The sequence below is a fragment of the Rhinopithecus bieti genome, unplaced genomic scaffold, assembly GCF_001698545.2.
Source record: "Rhinopithecus bieti isolate Rb0 unplaced genomic scaffold, ASM169854v2 scaffold_10589, whole genome shotgun sequence".
NCBI classification, from domain to species: Eukaryota; Metazoa; Chordata; class Mammalia; order Primates; family Cercopithecidae; genus Rhinopithecus; species Rhinopithecus bieti.
The window spans coordinates 978,874-1,002,046 of NW_016807065.1; the positions used below are offsets into that span (position 1 = coordinate 978,874).

General features: G+C 41.6%; 1 protein-coding gene across 2 annotated transcripts; it reads left to right on the forward strand.

The window, feature by feature from the left end:
• The first annotated feature begins 210 nt into the window (after positions 1 to 210).
• ZNF699 (zinc finger protein 699) lies at positions 211 to 10,834 on the forward strand. Of its 2 annotated transcripts, XM_017880054.1 has the most exons (5): positions 211 to 387; positions 2,960 to 3,086; positions 6,880 to 6,990; positions 7,390 to 7,573; positions 7,929 to 10,834. In XM_017880054.1, exons 1-5 carry the CDS (start codon positions 283 to 285, stop codon positions 9,385 to 9,387), a joined length of 1,986 nt encoding a protein of 661 aa, XP_017735543.1. In that variant the 5' UTR covers positions 211 to 282; the 3' UTR covers positions 9,388 to 10,834. The 2 variants fall into 2 exon arrangements, with proteins under 2 accessions (XP_017735543.1, XP_017735544.1); XM_017880055.1 differs by lacking the exon at positions 2,960 to 3,086.
• The last annotated feature ends 12,339 nt before the right edge of the window (positions 10,835 to 23,173 follow it).

Genomic DNA, 23,173 nt, shown 5'->3' on the forward strand with positions numbered 1-23,173 from the left:
GTTATCATGGGCAAATACACAACCAGACTTTTCTAGTCTTCAGTTAACTTACAAAATAGCACTCTTAACCTCTTCTTTATGATCAGCAAGAAGCAGAGCACTGTTTTCTATCTCTAGGGCGAGGTAAGGTTGTTCCACTTTCCCACAAGAGCAGCGTATATTTGCGTGTGTGTGTGCGCGTGTGTGTCTGTGTGTGTGTTGAGGGGAGTTGTTACTTACAATTGATGGGCTGCAACTATCCAGGCTCATGAGTGTGGGAATTTTGGGGAGGTCTGGCTTCTCATGTTATCTTCTTTACTTTTAACTTCTCAATATCCTGCTTTTCTTCATGAAGGGGACATGGAGGAGGAAAGAACAACTGTTGAATTACAGAAAAATAGCATACAGGTAAGTAAAAGGTAATAATTGTCCAAAAGAATATTTCCATTGCACCAGGTCTCCCTCAGTGTTTTAGAGCACAAGTCAGCATTCTGTTTCTATATTGGACCACATAGTATTTTAGGCACTGAAGGCCATGGTGTTTCTTTTTTCGTTCGAGATAGAGTCTCACTCTGTGCTGGAATGCAGTGACACCATCTCAGCTCACTGTAGCCTCCAACTCCCTGCTTCAACCGATTCTCCTGCCTCAGCCTCCCCAGTAGCTGCAACTACAGCCATGTGCCACCACTCCCGGCTAACTTTGTATTTTTAGTAGAGATGGGGTTTCAACCATGTTGGCCAGGATGGTCTTGATCTCCTGACCTTGTGATCTGCCCGGCTCGGCCTCCCAAAGTGTTGGGATTACAGGCGTGAGCCACTGTGTCTGACTGGCCATAGTGTTTCTATTGCAATTCAGCTTTGCCATTTTAGTGCAAAAGCAGCCATAGACAGTACATAAACACATGTTTTATTGTGTTCCAATAAATATTTATGCATTCAAATGGCAACTTCGATATAGTCCATGTGCCACAGTTTGTTGACTACTGGCCTAGAATACAAGGAAGTATGACCAGCTGTGGGCATCGCTTCAAAGTTGTGATTGTGCAGGCTCCTGGGCCTCTCAAGTTTGTAAGAATGAAAAGCTTCTATTCTCTCAGTGTATTTTTATTCATTGAAACCCCATCTAGATTTGACCCTGTGTTTAATGTTGTAGTGATTGCTATGGTGGGAACAAAGTAACAGGTGAAGTTATTTCTGTAGTAAGGAATTGATGATGTCAATGTGGAAACTATTTCATTTCCAGAGCATTTCTCTCATTTCTTCAATATACTCTGGACTTTTCTAGGCCATCGTAAGACTGGCATTGGTCACCATCTATGATATTGTGAAATACATATTTGGGGCTGGGCACGGTGGCTCACACCTGTAATCTCAGCACTTTGGGAGGCTGAGGTGGGCAGATTGCCTGAGGTCGGGATTTCGAGACCAGTCTGGCCAACATGGTGAAACCCTGTCTCTACTGAAAATACCAAAAAAAAAAAAAAAAAATAGCTGGGCATGGTGGCATGTGCCTGTAATCCCAGCTACTTGGGAGGCTGAGGCAGGGGAATTGCTTGAACCAGGGAGGTGGAGGTTGCAATAAGCTGAGATGGTGCCACTGCACTCCAGCCTGGGTGACAGAGCGAGACTCTGTCTCAAAAAAAAAAAAGAAAACAATTTGGTTTTCATCCTGTTTCCTAGCACAGAGTTCCTAAAAACCCTTGTAATCTCTGGAGCAATAAGAGGGTCTTTTGTGTGCTCATGAGATGGTTGGGGTCTGGAAGCCCCTAGAGAGCCTCAGAATGGGGGCTGGTTCAGAAAGACGCAGGCAAAATCAGAGGATTGGGACTTAAATCAGCCATGCCTATGATGGAGCCTCCTTAAAAACCCAAAGGACTGGCTTGAGGAGCTCGTGGATAGCTGGATGTGTGGTGGTTCCTAGAGGGTGGCATGCCAGGAGAGGGCATGGAATCTCTGCGCTGCTTCCCACCATACCTTGGCCTGTCCATCTCTTCATCTGGCTGTTTTATCTGTGTACTTTGTAATGTCCTTGGTGATAAACCAATAAACATGTTTCCCTGAGTTCTGTGAGTTGTTCCAGCATATTAATCGAACTCAAGGAGAGGGCAGTAGGAGCCCTGATTTTAGCCAGTCAGAAGTGTAATTGACAGCCTTTTAACTTGGGATTGGCATCTGAAGTGGGAGGCAGTTTAGTGGGACCTCCTGTGGAATCTCCAGCTCGTGGAATCTCCAGGTAGACAGTTTCAGAAGCAAATTGTAGGATACCCAGCTGGTGTCCACTGGGGAATTGCTTGGTGTGTGTGGAAAACATCCCCCACACATCTGGTGTCAGAAGTGTTCTGTACAGTATTGAGTGACTATGTAAAAGGGTAGGAAAAACACTTTGTTTTTTCCTAGCTCATTGGCATCAAATTGTGGAGAGATAAATTTAGTGGGTTTTTTTGTTTTGTTTTGTTTTGTTTTTTATCCAGGCTAGAGTGCAGTGGCATGGTCATGCTCACTGCAGCCTCAACCTTGCGGCTCAAGCAATCCTCCCACCCACCTCAGCCTCCGGAGTAGCTGCCACCATAGGCACACGCCACCACGCCCAGCTGTTTTTAAAAAAATTTTGGTAGAGACTGATTCTCACCATGTTCTATTGCCTAGGCTGGTCTTGAACTCTTGGGCTCAAGTAGTCCTCCTGCTTTGGCCCCCCAAAGTGCTGGGATTACAGGCTTCACCCAATTTGCCTTTTTTGGTAATACTAAATTTGGCAATTTAGTATTTTACAAGTATTAAATCTACAAGCAAGGATTTGATCAGTGATGAATTATGTATAGATAGAAAGAGATTTGTTGACTGAGTCCTAGAGTAGATGCTGGGATCTTCTGAACTTCCTATGAAATGACTCTCATTTCCTCGATGTTGTCAGCCTCATCTGTCCTCTTATATACATTGGAGGAATTGTGCCTTTCTGAATAGAATTTGTGGTATGTTTTAGGACTCAGTAGTCTTTGAGGATGTGGCTGTGGACTTTACCCAGGAAGAATGGGCTTTGCTGGATCTTGCTCAGAGGAACCTCTACAGAGAGGTGATGCTGGAAAACTTCCAGAACCTGGCCTCATTAGGTAAGAATGGCAAGATTCTTTCATATAGTTGTTTAGAAAGTTATTTTATCTCACTAAATTGACTTTATTCTAGAATTTGGGCTGAGGAATGGGAAGACATTAATAAGTAAGACAGATATGGTCACTGACCCCAAGGAACTTACAGTCTAGTGGCTTAGCTATGAAAATAAACACCTGGGCTGGGCGTGGTGGCTCACGCCTGTAATCCCAGCACTTTGGGAGGTCGAGGTGGGCAGATCACCTGAGCTCGGGAGTTCGAGACCAGCCTGAGCAACATGAGAAACCCCATCTCTACTAAGAATACAAAATTAGCCAGGCATGGTGGCACATGCCTGTAATCCCAGCTACTTGGGAGACCGAGGCAGGAAAATCGCTTGAACCCAGGAGGCGGAGGTTGTGGTGAGCCAAGATCACACCATTGCACTCCAGCCGGGGCAACAAGAGTGAAACTCCATCTCAAAAAAAAAAAAAAAGAAAGAAAATAAACATCTGTATATTGAACTGATGCTCTTTTTTGTGGTTGAAAGCCTTGAGGTTTATTAAGTATCGAAAGTGTGGATATAAACCTCAGCAATCACTATAGGACACAGGGAGGAGGTTTGTAGTTTGGACATTTTGAGGATTTTACTGCTATCTATGTCTTTTACCCAAAGACTACCAGAACACACCTATAGTTAAACAAGTTGGGTTTATTTTGCAGTACAGCAAGCAAGAATACATGTCTCTTGCATGTCCTAGTAAGAGGGTGTTAGAAAAGACCTATTATAGGATTTGTGCTTCAGTTGAGTGATTTGGGGGTGGGTCTATGGAAGCAGGCTGTATTAGTTTCCTAGACCTTCTGTAACAGAGTATCACACACTGTTGGCTAAAAACAATGGAAATTTTTTCCTTCACAGCATTTCTGGAGGCTGGGTTTCTGAAATCAAGGGATCAGCAGGGCCATGTTCTCTCTGAAGGCTCTAGGGGAAAGACTCCCTTTTCTCTTCCTGGCTTCTGGTGATTGCTGGCAATCAATGGCATTCCTTGACTTATAGATGCATCATTCCATTGTCTGTCTTCATCTTCTTCCCTAAGTCTAAGGAAGAGACTTAGATTTCTAAGTCTCTTTCTCCTTATAAGAACACCAGTCATTGGATTTAGGACCCATCCTAATCCAGTTTAACCATGTCTTAACTTGAATATATCTGTAAAGACCCTATTTCTAAATAAGGCAACATTCTGAGGTTCCGAGTGGACTTCTCTCTCTGTTTTTTTTTTTTAAGCAGGCTTTATTATTATTTTTAGAGCAGTTTTAGGTTCACAGCTGAATTGAGTGGAAGGTACAGAGATTTCCCATATAACCTCTGGCCCCCCACAGGCATAGCCTCCTCTAATAACAACATCCCCCACCAGAGTGGTAAATTTGTTATAACTGATGAAGCTACATTGACACATCATCATTGCCCAGAGTCCATCATTTACATTAGGGTTCACTCTTGGTATTGTATATTCTATGGGTTTGGATGAATATATAATGACATGTATCCAGCATTATAATATCATACAGAAGAGTTTCACTGCTGTAAAAATCCTCTGTGCTCTATCAATTCATCCCTCCTTCCTTCCCACTTAAATCTTGGCAACCACTGATCTTACTCTCTCCATAATGTTGTTGCCTTCTCCAAAATGTCATAGAGTTGGAATCATGCAGTATGTAGCCTTTTCAGATTGGCTTCTTTCACTTAGCAATATACATTTAAGATTCCTCCATGTCTTTTCATGGCTTGAGAGCTCATTTCTTTGTACTGCTAATATTCTATTGTCTGGATGTACCACCGTTTATCCATTGACCTACTGAAGGACTTCTTGGTTGCTTACACGTTTTGGTAGTTATAAATAAAGCTACTGTGAACATTGGTGTGCAGGTTTTTATGTGGACATAAGTTTTCAACTCCTTTGGGTAAAAGGAGTGCAATTCAGTTGCTGGATTTTATGGGGTAAGAGGATGTTTAATTTTATAAGAAACTGCCAAACTGTCTTCCAAAGTGGCTATACCATCTTGCATTCCAACTGGCAATGAATGAGAGTTCCTGTTGCTCCTCATCCTCACTAGCATTTGTTGAATGTTCAGGATTTTGGCCATTCTAATAGGTGTGTAGTGGTGCCTTGTTTTAATTTGCATTTCCCTGATGACTTACGATGTTGAGCATCTTTTCGTATGCTTATTTGCCATCTGTATATGTTCTTTGGTGAGGTGTCTGTAAAGCTCTTTGGCTCATTTTTTTGGTCTTTTTTTTTTTTTTAAACGTTGAGTTTTAATAAGAGTTCTCTGAATATATATATTTTTTCTGTATGAAATCTGATACTGTCTTCGTATATTTTTGATAACAGTTCCTTCTCAGATACGTTTTTTGCAAATATTTTCTCCCAGGCTGTGGCTTATCTTTCTATTCTCTTGACATTGTCTTTCGGAGGGCAGAAATTTTTAATGTTCATGAAGTTCAGTTATTGATTCTTTGTTTTATGGATCATGCTTTAGCATTATATCTAAAATATCATTGCCAGGGTGTGGTGGCACACGCTGGTAGTCCCAGTTACTTGGGAGGTGGAGGCTGGAGGATCACTTGAGTCCAGGATTTTGAGGCTGCAGTGAGCTATGATCACACCACTACTATAGCCTGGGTGATAAAGTGAGACCCTGTCTCTTAAAAAAAATTAAAAATGTCATTGCCAGACAGAAGGTCATCTAGATTTTTCTCCTGTTATCTTCTAGGAGTTTTCTAGCTTTGCATTTTACAGTGAGGTCTGTGACCCATTTTGAGTTAACTTTTGTGAAGGATCTAAGACCTGTGTCTAGATGTATTTTTTTGCTTGTGGATGTCCAGTTGTTCCAGTACTATCTTTTCTCCATTGTATTGCCTTTGCTATTTTGTCAAGGTAAGCTGACTTTATCGGTGTGGCTCTGTTTCTGAACCCACTGTGCTTTTCCATTGATCAATTTGAACATAAATTTTGAGGGGACGTTGTTCAGCCTAGTGACACAGGGCAGTCATTTTAGATTGGTTGCTGACAGAAAGTGAATAGTATTGCTGGTTGCTGACAGTATTATTCAGTAATACTCTATTATTGAGTATGTTGTGGGTGGCATAAAGTCTTCAGACAAAATTATGAGGTAACCTTGTTTTGTTTCATTTTATCATGATTTCAGAGTAACTTTATCCAAGATTAGTATTTTGTGAGATTATTTATATTCAATAGGAGAACAAAATGTCCCAGTTGTGACTGTCTGACCAGCTTGGAATGATATTGAGGTTTAGGTGTGAACATTAGATCAGTTCTGTATGTCAGAGGCTGCTTCCTCCTGCCACCTCTCCTTTTTTTTTTTTTGAGATGGAGTCTCGCTCTGTTGCCCAGGCTAGAGTACAGTGGCACAATCTCGGCTCACTGCAACCTCCGCCTTCCAGGTTCAAGCAGTTCTCCTGCCTCAGACTCCTGAGTAGCTTGGATTACAGGCGTGCTCCACCACACCTTGCTAATTTTGTATTTTTAGTAGAGATGGGGTTTCACCATGTTGGTCAGGCTGGTCTTGAACCCCTGGCCTTGTGATCCACCTGCCTCGGCCTCGCAAAGTGCTGGGATTACAGGCATGAGCCACTGCGCCTGTCCTGTCACCTCTCCTTTAAAAAAAAAAATTGACATTGTGTTGCAGTTAAACTCACAGAATATCAGAAGACTAAAGTTTTGTTTCTGTCTCATGGAAATGTTTGTGATTCTTCATTATTTTCCCTTGTGATATGCCTTTCTGCTTGTGCAGGGTATCTGCTACACACACCCCATCTGATCTGCCAGTGGGAACAAGAGGAGGACCTGCAGACAGTGAAGAGAGAACTTATCCAGGTCATCTTTATGGGAGAGCACCAGGAAGGCAAGAATCCTTGGGAGAAACTGCTTTGGTTGGGGGAAAAATATCAACTTAAAATCAAAAACAAAAATGAACTTTGTTTTATATGAGGAAGCTCATCTTCCACAGATATCTCAGATGACTATTTTGACTTTTTATCAGTGCTGTCACATTTTCCTTGTTCTTGGCGAAGACCTTCCACGTTTCCTCTTTGTAAGGTAGCATTTGGTCATGTGCATTCTATCCAATTTCTGTTTTGTTCTCCTAATACTATCTTAGTTATGTTAGTTTCAATCTTCATAGAATTATTTCTTAGTTAATTGCTTACCATTCTGACCCTTGCGCCTATTAATGCCAAAGTCCTGAAAAGCCGCTCTGCAAAAAGTCCTTTGCTCACAGAAGCTTTCGCTTTTTCTGTTTCAGGTTTTGAGACTCAACTTAAAACTAATGAATCAGTTGCTCCACAAGATATTTGTGGAGAAAAAATATCCAATGAACAAAAAATAGTAAGATTCAAAAGGAATGATTCTTGGTTCTCCACTTTACATGAAAACCAGGAGTCCTGTGGTATTGATGATCAGAACAAAAGCCATGAGAGACATTTGAGGTGAGTGCCATTCGTGAGAAAGAGAAAGTGTCTCAGGAGAGAATCTTAAAGTCATGAATTTAAGAAATATGTATATATTAACAAGCCTAGATCAAAGATTGTGGTTTGAGAAAGAATTTTCGTGAGTTAATTTTTTTCCACAAATGAGACCGAGATTTTGAATGTTTGACACATACTTCAGTTGTAAACAATTATCAGAAAAATCCCGTGAGTCAATAACTGGGTGACCGTATTGGCTATGGTAGAACTCTCTGTGAAAACTTTCAGCTTATAACTTGACAGAAGGGCAGAAAACGTACATTCACTGAAATTGGTAGACATTTGTTACTAATAATGTGTCTTTTATTTTTAAAAGAAATCGTATGGTAGAGAACATCTATGAATGTTGTGAAGAAAATCAAGATGGACAGACTTTCAGCCAAGTTCCAAATCGTGATTCACTCAAGAGAAATACTGAAGTAAAATCCTATGAATGCCTTGAGTGTGGAAAGGCCTTTGTGGATCATTCATCCCTTAAGAATCACATCAAGTCTCATACTGGAAGCAAACCCTATCAGTGCAAGGAATGTGGGAAGGCCTTCCATTTTCTTGCTTGTTTCAAGAAGCACATGAAAACCCCCACTGAAGAGAAGCCCTACGAATGTAAAGAATGTACCAAGGCCTTCAGTTGTTCCTCATTCTTTAGGGCACATATGAAGATTCACGTCGGAAAGACAAATTATGAATGTAAGGAATGTGGGAAAGCTTTTAGTTGTTCTTCATCGCTCACAGAACACAAAAGAATTCATAGTGGAGATAAGCCTTATGAATGTAAGGAATGTGGGAAGGCCTTCAGTTGTTCCTCCTCACTCTCCAAACACAAAAGAATTCACAGTGGAGATAAGCCATATGAATGTAAAGAATGTGGGAAGGCCTTTAGCTCTTCCTCTCACCTTATAATACATATAAGAATTCACACTGGAGAGAAGCCTTATGAATGTAAAGAATGTGGGAAGGCCTTCAGCGAGTCCTCAAAACTCACTGTACATGTGAGGACACATACTGGAGAGAAACCCTACAAATGTAAGGAATGTGGGAAAGCCTACAATTGTCCCTCCTCCTTAAGTATCCATCTGAGAAAACACACTGGAGAAAAACCCTATGAATGTCTGGAATGTGGAAAGGCCTTCTACCTCCCCACTTCCCTTAATACACATGTGAAAAATCAAAGTCGGGAGAAACCCTATGAATGCAAGGAATGTGGGAAGGCCTTTAGTTGTCCCTCGTCCTTTAGAGCACATGTGAGAGATCACACTGGAAAGATACAGTATGAATGTAAGGAGTGTGGGAAGACATTTAGTCGTTCCTCGTCCCTCACCGAACACCTAAGAACTCACAGCGGAGAGAAGCCGTATGAATGTAAGGAATGTGGGAAAGCCTTTATTAGTTCCTCCCACCTTACAGTACATATCAGAACTCACACTGGAGAGAAACCCTATGAATGTAAGAAATGTGGGAAAGCCTTTATTTATCCCTCAGCCCTTAGGATCCACATGAGAACGCACACTGGGGAAAAACCCTATGAATGTAAGGAATGCGGGAAAGCATTTCGTCATTCTTCATACCTTACTGTACATGCAAGAATGCACACCGGAGAGAAACCCTTTGAATGTCTGGAATGTGGAAAAGCCTTCAGTTGTCCCTCATCCTTTCGAAGGCATGTGAGAAGCCACACTGGAGAGAAGCCCTATGAATGTAAAGAATGTGGGAAAGCCTTTGTTTGTCCTGCCTACTTTAGAAGACATGTGAAAACTCACACTAGAGAAAACATATAAATGTAAGGAATATGGGAACGTCTGCAAAGCTTCAGATCCTAGGCAGCTTGTGAGATCTCATACTGTGGAGACACACTATGCATGTAAGAAAGTAGGAAATTGTTGCTCATCGTTTTGAAGATTTGAGGACACTTTAGAGAAACCCTGTGTATGTAAATCATGTACTGAAAACTTTATGAACATTGCTTATTATGTACAAGAAAATTCATACTAGAAATGAAGATCAGTGCCTCATCCTTAAAGTAGACTGCTGGCTCTTTGATTACCAGTGTTTTCTGATAGGAACATTTAAGGTGATAAATTTACCTTTTCAGCTCCAGCCACATACCTTTTAGTATGAGGTGCTTTAATTTTGGTTCTGATGTAAATATGATTTCCATGACAAAATCCTTTGGATCCATGGAGGATATGAAAAAATTTTTCTGTATAGGCAGGAGTGGTCTTTTTTTAAAAAGTGGTTTCTAATTAATGTTCATTGTTCTTTAAATGGGTAGTCACTATAATATTGACACTTTGGTTTTGTTGTTTTGTTTTAGTCTACATGGCAGATAGCAGAACTTGCCCACTCAATATTTTCTTCCTATTCTTTTCCTAAGAGACGTTGGAGTTTCTGAGATGATCAGTTTTTACTGTTTAAAGCTTTTATTGTCTAGTGAGTAATTTCAGCAGAAATTAATTTAATATACTATTTTTATATTTTATTCTTTGTCCTTGCTCGCGGCTGGGAATTGGATTCAGTGTTTTGAGTGTAAAAATTGTATTACATTAACTATATTTCCCAAAATCACTTTTTTCTCCAGTTCTAGGTTAGACTTGTCTCATATAAGAGTTTGTATGAGATTTGGAAGGCATAAGGGAAGAAAAAGCCATTATGCTATATTTAGTGGGGCCATCAGACAGGGAGACAGATGTATAAAGGCCTGGTGACCTCTAGTTTTCAGCTCATTTTTTGGATTGTTGGACTCATTGATCAATATTTGCTCAAAACTGAATGTTATAGCCGGGCATGATGGTGCATGCCTGTGGTCACAGCTACTCAGGAGGCTGAGGCAGGAGGATCACTTGAGCCCAGGAGTTTGAGGCTGCAGTTAACTATGATCATGCCACTGCACTCTAACCTGAGTGACAGAGTGAGATCCTTTCTCAAAAACAAGACAAAACAAAACAAAAAACCGAACATTAAATGCTTGCTTGACTTCAGTGTCCTCCAAGGCAGCATCTCTACAGCTATCACCATATACAACTTCTTGGATTTTCTGGCAAGCTCTGGCATTGCCATTTTGCTGGTGTTGCAGTCTGTCTTACACAGTCCAATCGCATCATGTTGCGCTATTCATGGGGAAAGATAGTTTTGCAAGTCTCAAAAGCAAGAGCTGGCCGGGCGCGGTGGCTCACGCCTGTAATCCCAGCACTTAGGGAGGCCGAGACGGGCGGATCACGAGGTCAGGAGATCGAGACCATCCTGACTAACACAGTGAAACCCCATCTCTACTAAAAATACAAAAAATTAGCTGGGCGTGGTGACGGGCGCCTGTAGTCCCAGTTACTCGGGAAGCTGAGGCGGCAGGAGAGTGGTGTGAACCCGGGAGGCGGAGCTTGCAGTGAGCCGAGATTGCGCCACTGCACTCCAGCCCGGGTGACGGAGCAAGACTATGTCTCAAAAAAAAAAAAAAGAAAAAAAAAGCAAGAGCTGTGGAGAGTGAGGGCAGTTACCCTTGGTAATTGAGGTAAGCATCCACAGGGTGTCACCCTGTTTAAATGGAGGAAGATTTATACTTCAAACCTTTTAAACAGGAAGATTTTTTTTTTTTTTTTTATTTTTTTTTTTTAGTGTAAGAAGATGAATTGCTTCAGGTACCTTAGCTACAGTATTATATTTTCCCCTTTAAAAGTATAACTTATACTAGATATTTTCCCTCTCATTTTCCCTTTAAAAGTGTAACTCTACTATTTCCCTTAATTGCTTTTTATTTTGTTAACATACACCTACATGCATGAAGTAGCCAAACTTCAATGTACAGCTTAATGAATTTCATGTTGTATATGTCCTGGTAAACAGAGGAAACATTTCCAAGATGTAGGAAGTTCTTCTCCTTTCTCAGTATTTTAATTACTCCACAAGGCAACCACAATTTTGACTTCTTACTAAATTGAATTGGTGATGCTGTTGTTCTTATTTTCCCTAAAATGTTATACAATATGTCAGTTTATGTGTTTTTGGCTTCCTTTGCTCAACATAAATGTGTAGTTTGACTTTTATGTTCTTTTGATAGATGTATGGGTTATTTATCTTGGTAAATGCGTATATGCGCAGGAAGAATTTTCTGAATAATGAGGTTTAGAGTTTAGTTTTGGTAGGATTCCGTTTCCCCCCCCCCCCAAAAATATTGAGACCAATAATCCCCAAAACAAATGCATGAAAGTTCTGTTGTTTTCACACCACCTGTCAGCACTATTCTGATTGTAGTTCCGGCGAGAGGTATGATTTACCTGATGTTGTATGGTTTTGAGTACTTTTTGACGTGGCTTATTGGCTATTTGGATTTTTTTGTGTGAGGGCACTGTCTGAAACATTTCACCCATTATCGGTGTCTTTCTTTTTTTTTTCTTTTTCTTTTTTTTTTTTTGAGATACTCTTCGCACCTAGGTCAGAGTGCAGTGGCGTGATTCTTGCTCACTGCTAATTCTGGCTTCCTGGGTTCAAGTGATTCTCCTGTCTCGCCTCCCTTAAGTAGCTGGGATTCAGGCATATGCCACCACCCTGGCTAAGTTTTGTATTTTTTTTTAGTAGAGACAGGGTTTCACCATGTTGGCCAGTTCGGTCTTGGACTCTGACCTCAGAGTGATCCACCCACTTCAGCCTCCAAAGAGCTAGGATTATAGGCATGAGCACCCACCACGATTTATGGTTTCCTTTTTTTTTTTTTTAAAAAAGTGAAGCGGGCTTCCTTCTGGTTACTTGGTCCTTTATTGTATGTTGTATTCTATATCTAAGAACCTGCATAGATAGTATAAACCATGTATCATCATATTGGACATATATTACATAAATTGTAGTATTACATATACATACATTACAGTACATTTCCATCTCTGTCTTGGCCTTTTTATTCTTTAAAGGGATTTGTTGGTTTAAATGATTTTAATACTAAAAGTCCTTGTATACATGAGCTTCAGGCATGGCTAAATTCAGGGGCTAAAAAAATGTTATGTAGTTGGAAAATCTGTCTCCCTGTCTTGGCTGTGCATCCTCCTGCATTAGATTTCCAAGCAGGTTGTCTCTTCATAGCAGGCCCCAGAAATTGCTGGCTACTTTCTTCCCAGCTTAAAAGTCTCAGGGCAGAAACAGTGATTGTCTTTGTTGAACAGTGGTCGGTATGATGATCAGAATTGAATCTTAGGTGGCTCTGACTGCTCACTGCCCCTGTACTCTAGTCACTGGCCTGCGGGAATGTAATACTTCATTTGTTTAGGGTTCGTGACCCATGGCTTATCCAGAAACTGGGGTTTAGAGTTGCATGACTGAATATAGGGTGCTAGCAATTTTTGGAATATGCAGGAGGGGAGGAGGCAGGTGGGCAGGTAGGATCTGGGAAAGCAGTCGGTAATACTGTTAAGCTGTTATGCTGGTCTTAGCGCATGTGGGAACTGTGAAGTCTGGGAAATAGCCAGGGTTAGGTATTACCTAGAGAGCATTTTAGATAGGGTCAGGTTCATCCGTTAACATGTGTTTAGCTTGTAAGATTGCTCTTGGCGGCACAGTGGCTGGACTTCCATTTACTCCAGCCATTTTGGGAGCTGAGAGCAGGCGGGTCACCTGAGTCCGGGAAGTTGAGACCAGCCTAGCCACATGGTGAAAACCCTGTCTCTACAAGAAACATTAGCCACGGTTGTGGTGGCCTGTGCCTGTAATCTCAAGCTACTCAGAGGCTGGGGCAGGAGAATCACTTGAACCGGGAGGTGGAGGTTGCAGGTAGCCAAGATTGTGCCAGTGCACTCCAGCCTGGGCAACAGGGAGTGGACCTCTGGTCAAAAAAAAAAAAAAAAAAAAAGGCCGGTGCGGTGGGCTCCAAGCCTGTTACATCCCAGCACTTTGGGAGCAAGACGGGCAGATCATGAGGGTCAGGGAGATCCGAGGACCATCCTGGCTAACATGGTGGAACCCACGTCTTCTTAAAACTAAAAATACAAAAACTAGCCGGGGCAAGGGTGGTAGGGGCCTGTAGTCCAGCTACCTTGGGAAGATGAGGCAGTGAGGGAATGGCGTTTAAACTGGGAGGCAGAGCTGCAGTGAGCTGAGATCCGGCCACTGCACTCCAGGCCCGGGAACAGAGCGAGACTTACGTCTCAAAAAAAAAAAAAAAAAAAAAAAAAGATTGCTTTGCTGCTTAATCTTTAATGAGCATAAAGATCAACTTGAGATCTGACACCTGTTTAAGAATTATTTGTCTGGACCAAGATAATGAATCTATTCTCCTGTGTTTCCTTCTAGATTCTTTATTGTTTTTTAATGTAGGTCTGTAATCTACTTTGAATAATTTTTTGTAGCGCGTGAGATGGGATCAAGGTGTGTGTATATAGGTTTATCAAAGAGACCATGGTTTCCTCTCTGCTTAGGCGATCTCTGCCCCTTGGTTCATTTGCCTTTTCTTGCATCAGTAGCATACGATCTTAATTTATGTTGCTTTGTAGTATTTTTGGAAATCTGGTAGTGAAAGCCTTCCAACTTTTTTAAGATTGTCTTGCCTTCTCTGTTCCCCATGTTTTCCAAATTAATTTTGGAATCTCAGGATTAATTTTCACAAATGAATCTTTGGTACTATGCCTGTAATTGCATTGATTTTGTAAAATAACCTAAGGATAATTGACATCTTTATAATATCGAGTTTTCCAATTGATGAGTATGGTATAATTGTCCATTTACCTAGGTTGTCTTTAACTTTTCTCAAGAGTGTTTTCTAGTTTTAATTGTAGAAATCTTGATTTGTTTAATTTATTTCTAAGTATATTTTGCTTTATATTTTTTATTTGTTTTCAGTGTTTTGGCTAGTACATAGAATTGCAATCTTTTGTATATTGACTTTATAGCTGGTGACATTTATAAATTCAATTATTTATTCCAATACTTTGTGGATTATTTTGGATTTTCTATATATATAATCCTGTTAATACCAATAAAAGAAAGTCTTACCTAATTTCTAAACTTTACTTTTGCTAATTTTCTTGCCTTATTTCTTTAGAGTAACGAATAGAAATGATGAAAATGAATATCTTTGCCTTGTTTCTGAACTTAGGGAAATGTGTTTAATATTTCACCATTAAGTATGACACTACCTAGAAGATTTTTTATAAATAACCTTTATCAAATTAAGGGAATTCTGTTTTGTTCTTGGATCGTCAAGATTTTATAAAAATCATGAATGGACATTAGATTTTATCTAGTGCCTTCTCTGCATGTATCAGGGTCTTTTAAGAAATCCTTGTCAATCCTGAGAGGTCTGGAAAAGAAAATTCTTAAATCTGTTAATAAGGTGAATTATATATTCCTTGATTTTCATATGGTAAAACAACAGCTATTACTGGAATAAACCACACTTGGATATGGTTTATTAGCCTTTTCATTTTGCTAGATTCAATGTGACTTTAAAAAAAGTATTTCTGTGTCTATGTTAATGAGAAGGTTGTCCTGTGATTTCTTTTATCATAATATACTTGTCTGTTTTGTATCAGGTTTATATTGTCTCATTAAAGTTGAAAACTATTCTGAAAGGCTGTATAAAATCACAGCTCACTGCAGCCCCGACCTCCTAGGCTCAAATGACCCTCTTACCTCAGCCTCCTGAATAGCTATGACTACAGGCATGCACCACCATACCCAGCTTTTTTTTTTTTTGTAGAGACAGGGTTTCACCATGTTGCCCAGGCTAGTGTTAAGCTCCTAGACTATCAGTGAGGCCAGCTGTGATTCCCGTCTCCTGTACCCTCTCCTTTGGGAAGAGTTACTCTAGTCTACTTTGAATCACCTTTGGTGACAACTGTCAGCAATTGTTTTTTTTTTTTGGAGAGAGAACCTCGCTCTGTCTCCCAGCCTGAAGTGCAGTGGCGAAATCTCAGCTCATTGCAATGTCTACCTCCTGGGTTCAAGCGATTCTCCTGCCTCAGCCTCCCAAGTGGCGCACCCATCACCCGAGCGGTGTACACGGTACCCAATATGTAGTCTTTTATCCCTCACCCCCTCCCACCCTTTCCCCCAAGACCCACAGTCCAATGTATCATTCTTATGTCTTCATGTCCTCACAGCTTAGCTCCTGATCATACAGTATTTCTCTCTCTGTTCTTGTCTAGTATGTGAGGTGATGGGTATGTTCATTAGCTTTATTTAATCATTCCATAATGTATACATATAACAAAACTCCTAGTACCCCTTAAATATATACAATTATTATTTGTTGATTAAAAATTTTAGAAAAAGGAACAAAGGTGGAGGCATCACATTTCATGATTTCATGCTATACTACAAAACTACTGAATCAAAACGGTATGTCAGTGCCATAATAGCAGACATATAGACCAATGGAACAGAATAGGGAGCCCAGAAATACCTCCATGTATGTGCAGTCAACTATTTTTCAACAAAGACATGAAGAATACCCAGTGGAGGAAAGGATAGTCTTCTCAGTAAATGGTGGCGTGAAAACTGAATATCCATATGCAAAAAAAAAAAAAGAAATTTGACTCTTATGCCATATACAAAATCAACTGAAAATGCATGAAAATTTAAGTTTAAGACATGAAGCCATAAACCTTCTCAAAAATATATATAAGGAAAAAGCTCCTTGCCATTGGCCTCAGTAATGATTGTTTGCATTTGATCCCGAAAGCAACATGGAGCTGGGCATGATAGCTCATGCTTGTAATCAGAGCATTTTGGGAGGCCAAGGCAGGAGGATTGAGGCCAGGAGTTTGAGACCGACCTGGGCAAAATAGTAAGACTCACATTGCTATTAAAAGTAAATAAATAAATAAATAAAAGCCACATGGTTGAACCTTGAAAACATTATGCTAAGTGAGATAAACAAGATGCAAAATGACAAATATTGTGTGATTCCACTTACGTGAGGAAACATGAACAGGGAATTCATAGACACAGAAGGAGCAATAGAGGTTGCCAGGGCCTGGAAGCAGAGGAGAATGGGAAGTATTATTTCATGCGTATAGGGGTTCCATTCAGAAATGATGAAAAAGAATGCAAGATGGATAGTAGTAATGGTGCACACCGTTGTGAATGTACATAGTGCCAGTGAGTCTCCATTTTTTTTTTTTTTTTTTTTTGAGATGGAGTCTCACTCTGTCGCCCAGACTGGAGTGCAGTGGTATGATCTCAGTTCACTGCAACCTCCGCTTCCTGGGTTCAAGCAATTCTCCTGCCTCAGCCTCCCTAGTAGCTGGGATTACAGGTGCACGCCACCACACCTGGCTAACTTTTGTATACTTTTTGTAGTAGAAACGTGGTTTCACCATGTTGGCTAGGCTGGTCTTGAACTCCCAACCTCAGATGATCTGCTGACCTCAGCCTCCCAACATGCTGGAATTACAGGCATGAGCCACCATGCCTGGCAATGTGCTGCTAAGTTTTACACTTAAAATGGTCAATTTTGTTATACATATTTTACCACAATAAAAATATTAATAAAGGCCAGGTGTGCTGGCTCATGCCTGTAATTCCAGCACTTTGGGGGGCTGAGATGGAAGAATTCTGCAAGGCCACAAATTCTAGACCAGTCTGGGCAACATAGCGATGCCCTGTCTCTACAAAAAAATGTAAAAAATCAGCAGGGTGTGGGGGCGCAGCCTGTACTCCCAGCTACTTGGAAGGCTGAGGTGAGAGGATAACTTAAGCTGGTGAATTTGAGGCTGCAGTGAGCTGAGATCGTGCCACTGCACTCCAGCCTGGACAAGAGTGAGACCTTGTCTCAAAAGGAAAAAAAAATAATAAAAACTTTATTATTTATTTATTTTAAATTAATAAAAAGTTTCATAAATAAAACTGTTGCAATTTTTTTTTTTTTTTCTGAGACAGAGTCTCGCTCTGTCCCCCAAGCAGAGAGCAGTGATGCGATCTCAGCTCATTGCAACCTCCACCTCCAGGTTCAAGCAATTCTCTTGCCTCAACTTCCTGAGTAGCTAGGAGTACAGGCATGCGCAACCACACCTGGCTAATTTTTGTATTTTCAGTAGAGATGGGGTTTCACCATGTTGGCCAGGCTGGTCTCAAACTCCTGACCTCGTGATTCGCCCGCCTTGGCCTCCCACAGTGCTGGGATTACAGGTGTGAGCCTCCGTGCCTGGTCAACTGTTACAATTTTTTAAAAAAGTAGATTCTTAGGTCCTCCCTTGGAGATATTGACGAGGTAAGTCTGGGATAGAGAGGGACGCTATATATTAACAAGCTCCCCCAGGGTAGCATGGTGAAACCCTGTCTCTAAAATTTAAAAAAAAAAAAAAGTAAAAATTAGCTGGGCATGTTAGTGCACTCCTGTAGTCCCAGCTACTCAGGAGGCTGTTGCGGGAGGATTGCTTGACCCTAGGAAGTTGAAGCTGCAGTGAGCTGTGATCACGCCACTGCACTCCAGCGTGGGTGACAGAGCAAGACCCTGTCTCAAAAACAAAAACAAAAAACTGTAGTATTTTTTTTTTAAGTAGATTCTTAGGTCTTCCTTTGGAGATCTTTGCAAGGTAAGTCTGGGATAGGGTGGGAAGCTATCTGTTCACAAGATCCCCTCTTTATAATACTTTGATACATCTAAATTTGTGAAACACTGCCCCAGGATACTGGTTCCCAAAAGATTGTCCTGGGGACCATCACATCTAGAATGTGTCCAAAATGCAAATTATGACTCAAGCTTAGACCTACTGAGACAGAAACTTGAAAGTGGGTTCTATCAATCTTGTGTTTAAACAAGTCCTTGAGGTCATTCTGGTGCAGGCTCCCTTTTGAGAACCTCCAAAAGTGCTGGGATTATAGGCGTAAGCCACGGCGCCTGGCCTAATGTACATATTTAAAGATTAAATGTGCAGTGGTCATTAAAAAAACAAGAAAACTAGTAGAAGAATCTGATTTTCAATGGTGGCAGCTGACATCTGACTTCTGCTGACTTGATCATGGTGTTTTTGGATATGTAGGTCAAACAATACACTTGGTGTCTGCTCACCTACAATCTGTTGCCATCACCACAAATCCCTGTGGGTCATGGACCCTGTTTACCATTTTAGACTTGCTGCCTGATAGCCTACCTTGCCTCTCACTTTTAATGTTGCCATTTCAGCTTGGAACTCAAGAGACTAGTAAAAAGCAATGTAAAACCTCTGTTTTAGGCTAGGCATGGTGGCTCAAGCCTATAATCCCAGCACTTTGGGAGGCTGAAGCAGGCAGATCACTTGAAGTCAGGAGTTCAAGACTAGCCTGGTCAATATGGTGAAACCCCATCTCTACTAAAAATACAAAAGTCAGCTGGGTGTGGTGGCATGCACCTGTAGTTCCAGCTACTCGGGAGGCTGAGGCAGGAGAATCGCTGGAACCTGGGAGGCAGGGGTTGCAGTGAGTACCTTGGTGTAAAGCGAGATTATACAGGGATGTCCCAACAAGAAATCGGATAATATGTGTTTTTGGATGATGCTGCAAATCATCATCCAATGCAGTGAGATTGCGCCACTGCACCCCAGCCTGGACGACAGAGTGAGACTTAGTCTCAAAACAACAACAGCGATGACAATGACAACAACAACAACACCTCTGTTTTACTATGCGAGTTAACGGTGCTATGTTTAAATATCCAAGAACTGGAACAACTTTTTTTTTTTTTTTTTTTTTATTTCGGGTTTAAGGGTTTTTTTTTTAAAATTCCAAATATTTAAAATTTTTTTTTTTTTTTTTTTTTTTTTTTTGAGACGGAGTCTCGCTCTGTAGGCTGGGCTGGGGTGCAGTGGCCGGATCTCAGCTCACTGCAAGCTCCGCCTCCCGGGTTTATGCCATTCTCCTGCCTCAGCCTCCGGAGTAGCTGGGACTACAGGCGCCCGCCACCTCGCCCGGCTAGATTTTTGTATTTTTTTAGTAGAGACGGGGTTTCACCGTGTTAGCCAGGATGGTCTCGATCTCCTGACCTCGTGATCCGCCCGTCTCGGCCTCCCAAAGTGCTGGGATTACAGGCTTGAGCCACCGTGCCCGGCCCCACAACTGATTTTTGAACATTCTGATTTTCAATGGACTAAGATGGCTTTAATGTTTTCCTCAGCTTTACAAAACAAGCTAGGTTTCTTCCTGACTACAGAGCCCTGACCTTTTTTTAAGAGCATTTACTTTAGAAAACTTGTGATTGCAAATTATTTATCTGCTCCCTTGAAAGGGAGACAAATAATTTTTAAGTCTCATAGTTTTATTTTTTTATTTTTTTTTATGAGATTGTCTCTCACTCTGTCACCTAGGCTGGAGTACAGTGGCGTGATCATAGTTCATTGCAGCCTCGAACTCCTGGGCTCAAGTGATCCTCTTGCCTCAGACTCCCAAGCAGCTGGGATTACAGGCATATAGGCCACCTTGCCTGGCTATTTTTTTTTTTCTGTCAGACGTGGGATCTTGCTATGTTGCCCAGGCTGGTCGAATTCCTTGCTCAAATGATCATCCCACTTTGGCCTCCCAAAGTGCTGGGATTACAGGTGTGAGCCATCACGCCCTGCCACATCCCACTTTTATAACCCAGGAATGTCTTTCTCAAGAATCTGGGTGCCATCCCTTTGAAACGTAATTATGAATAAAAACAGCATCCCTATCTTTCAGCTTCTTTGGGAGGGTAGGAGCCTTCTGTAAGTGACAATTAGTGAACACAGATGGCCAAATCACACTGGACAAACTCGTCCCTAATGGCTTCCTGAACTTTTCCATTAGCTCACTCCAGCATTTGAAAATCCTCTCATTTTTGTTTCAGTGGAGTTGAGTTCAACGTCTTTTCCCTATGCCGAGCTGGAGTGTACTGGCGCAATCTTGGCTGACTGCAACATCTGCCTCCCGGGTTCGAGTGATTCTCCTGCCTCAGCCTCCTGAGTAGCTGGGACTACAGGCATCTGCCACCATGACCAGCTAATTTTTGTATTTTTAGTAGAGACGGGGTTTCACCATGTTGGCCAGAATAGTCTCGATCTCTTGATCTCGTGATCCACCTGCCTCAGCCTCCCAAAGTGTGGGGATTACAGGCGTGAGCCAGAGCCCGGCCTCCCTAATGCAATAGTCTTGACCCTTATTGCAATGGTCTTGATTAAAGTCTTCCATGACAGCTTGACCCCGTGTGATGCAACTTTTCTTTGACATGATCAATGACTTTCCGTACTTCATTAACAAATTGCTACCAACTGATACATTGTTTTGGGGATGGAATTACCCAACGTCTTGCTAGTCTAAATCAACAACATGACATTCTGCAAAGGACTTTGGACTGCAAGGGGACCAAAGTTCACTGTCTTGATGACTTGCATATATTTAATTTGGAAGAGAATAGCTCGGTCCGCTTGCTGCAAGGACTTTCCTTTATAGTACTCAAAATGTGTGAGATAACAGAGAAGGTAAAGATATTGAAAGAAGAATCAGACCCGGAGCGGTGGCTCACACCTATAATCCCAGCACTTTGGGAGGCCGAGGTGGGCGGATCACAAGGTCAAGGATCGAGACCATCCTGGCCAGTATGGTGAAACTCCATCTCTACTAAAAATACAAAAACTAGCTGGGTGTGGTGGCGTGTGCCTGCAATCCCAACAACTCAGGAGGATGAGGCATGAGAATCACTTGAACTCGGGAGGTGGAGGTTGCAGTGAACTGAGATCATGCCATTGCACTCCAGCCTGGGTGACAGAGCAAGACTCATCTCAAAAAACAAAACAAAACAAAAAACCAAAAAAACCTAATATTGTCTCTTACATCTGCAAATCCATAGAGTGAATCATGGAAATAAAGAATCGGGTCTTCAATAACAAGAATCTGATATTAATTCCATTTTTGCAGTTCAGTTTTATGTCTCTGAGAACTTCTTATTTTCCTTTTTATATGCCTTGCCTGTGGTTTAGGATTGTATGTGCTGGTGATTTGTGCTTTTTCCACTAATTTGAATAAAAGCCTAATTCTAATTTTTCTGTCAAATTGATATCTGTTGGCATGTTAGAAACTACTGATCTTCGGACACTCATGTGGTAACTTTCCATGTCCCTTAAATATTTCAGGGTATCCATCAAGATGACAATCAGGGCCGGCGCGGTGGTTCAAGCCTGTAATCCCAGCACTTTGGGAGCCGAGACGGGCGGATCACGAGTCAGGAGATCGAGACCATTCCGGCTAACACAGTGAAACCCCGTCTTTACTAAAAAAATACAAAAAAAACTAGCCGGGTGAGTGGCGGGCGCCTGTAGTCCCAGCTACTCGGGAGGCTGAGGCAGAGAGAATGGCCGTAAAACCCAGGAGCGCGGAGCTTGCAGTGCTGAGATCCGGCCACTGCACTCCAGCCTGGGCGACAGAGCGAGACTTCGTCTCAACAAAAAAAAAAAAAAAAAAAAGATGACAATCAGGTGCCTGCTAGGGTTGTCGTCATCCCATGACTTGAACTGGAGAGGATCTGCTTGAAGCTAACTCATGTGGCTATTGGTAGGATTCAGGCTCTTGCAGGATGATGACCAGAGGAGCCCCCCAGTTTCTTGCCACATCCGAATATCTAGTTATGAGACCCAGTCATCAGCGTTTGTAAGTTTCCCAGGAGATTTCAGACAAAACCAAGCTTGAGAACTAGAGATAGGAATCCTCACAGAGAGTCTACCTAAATAGATTTCATAAATGCAATTTGTACAGAAATTACACATGAACGGTGGGAAGGGGTGTAAATTCAAAGTAGGGCAGGTCCTTACTTAACATCCTCAATAGGTTCTTGTAAACCATAACTTTAAGTGAAATGATGTATAATAAATGACACCAGGTTTTTTTGCTCATCAACATTGCAATGAAACAACATTATTCAAGGAACTGCCATATATCCTTCCCTTAATGTCACAGTTTCCAAGAATCCATTAATCATATTATGTGATAAGGGATGATTTCCTGTTCATAAAAAGACAGTTGAGGCTGGGCATGGTGGCTCATGCCTGTAATCCCGGCACTCTGGGAGGCTGAGGTGGGCGGATCATGAGATCAGGAGATCGAGACCATCCTGGCTAACATGGTGAAACCTCATCTCTACTAAAAATACAAAAAATTAGCCGGGCGTGGTGGCGGGCGCCTGTAGTCCCAGCTACTCGGGAGGCTGAGGCAGGAGAATGGCGTGAACCTAGGAGGTGGAGCTTGCATTGAGCTGGGATCGTGCCATTGCACTCCAGCCTGGGCGACAGAGCAAGACTCTGTCTCAAAAAAAAAAAAAGAGTTGAGATTCACCTGAATCTAGTCATAGCTCAGAAGTTAAAGGAGGCTGTCTAGGTATACTGGATTCAGTCATGATATTTATGATGAACAGAGGATACCGGAATACCTACACATTCTAATTAATTTTTCTACTAATTTGAATATTTGACTATTGCATAGTTATTTGATAACTGATACTTCATTAAATTCTGCAAAGGTAGCAGTCAACATGCTGGCTAGGGCTGCAGTCATCCAGGTCTGAAGGCCCATTGAAATTGGGCAGACGACTTGAATAGACATTGCTGTATTCAAGACATAACAAAGGAAGCGATATTCACATAGGAAACATGAACAAGAATG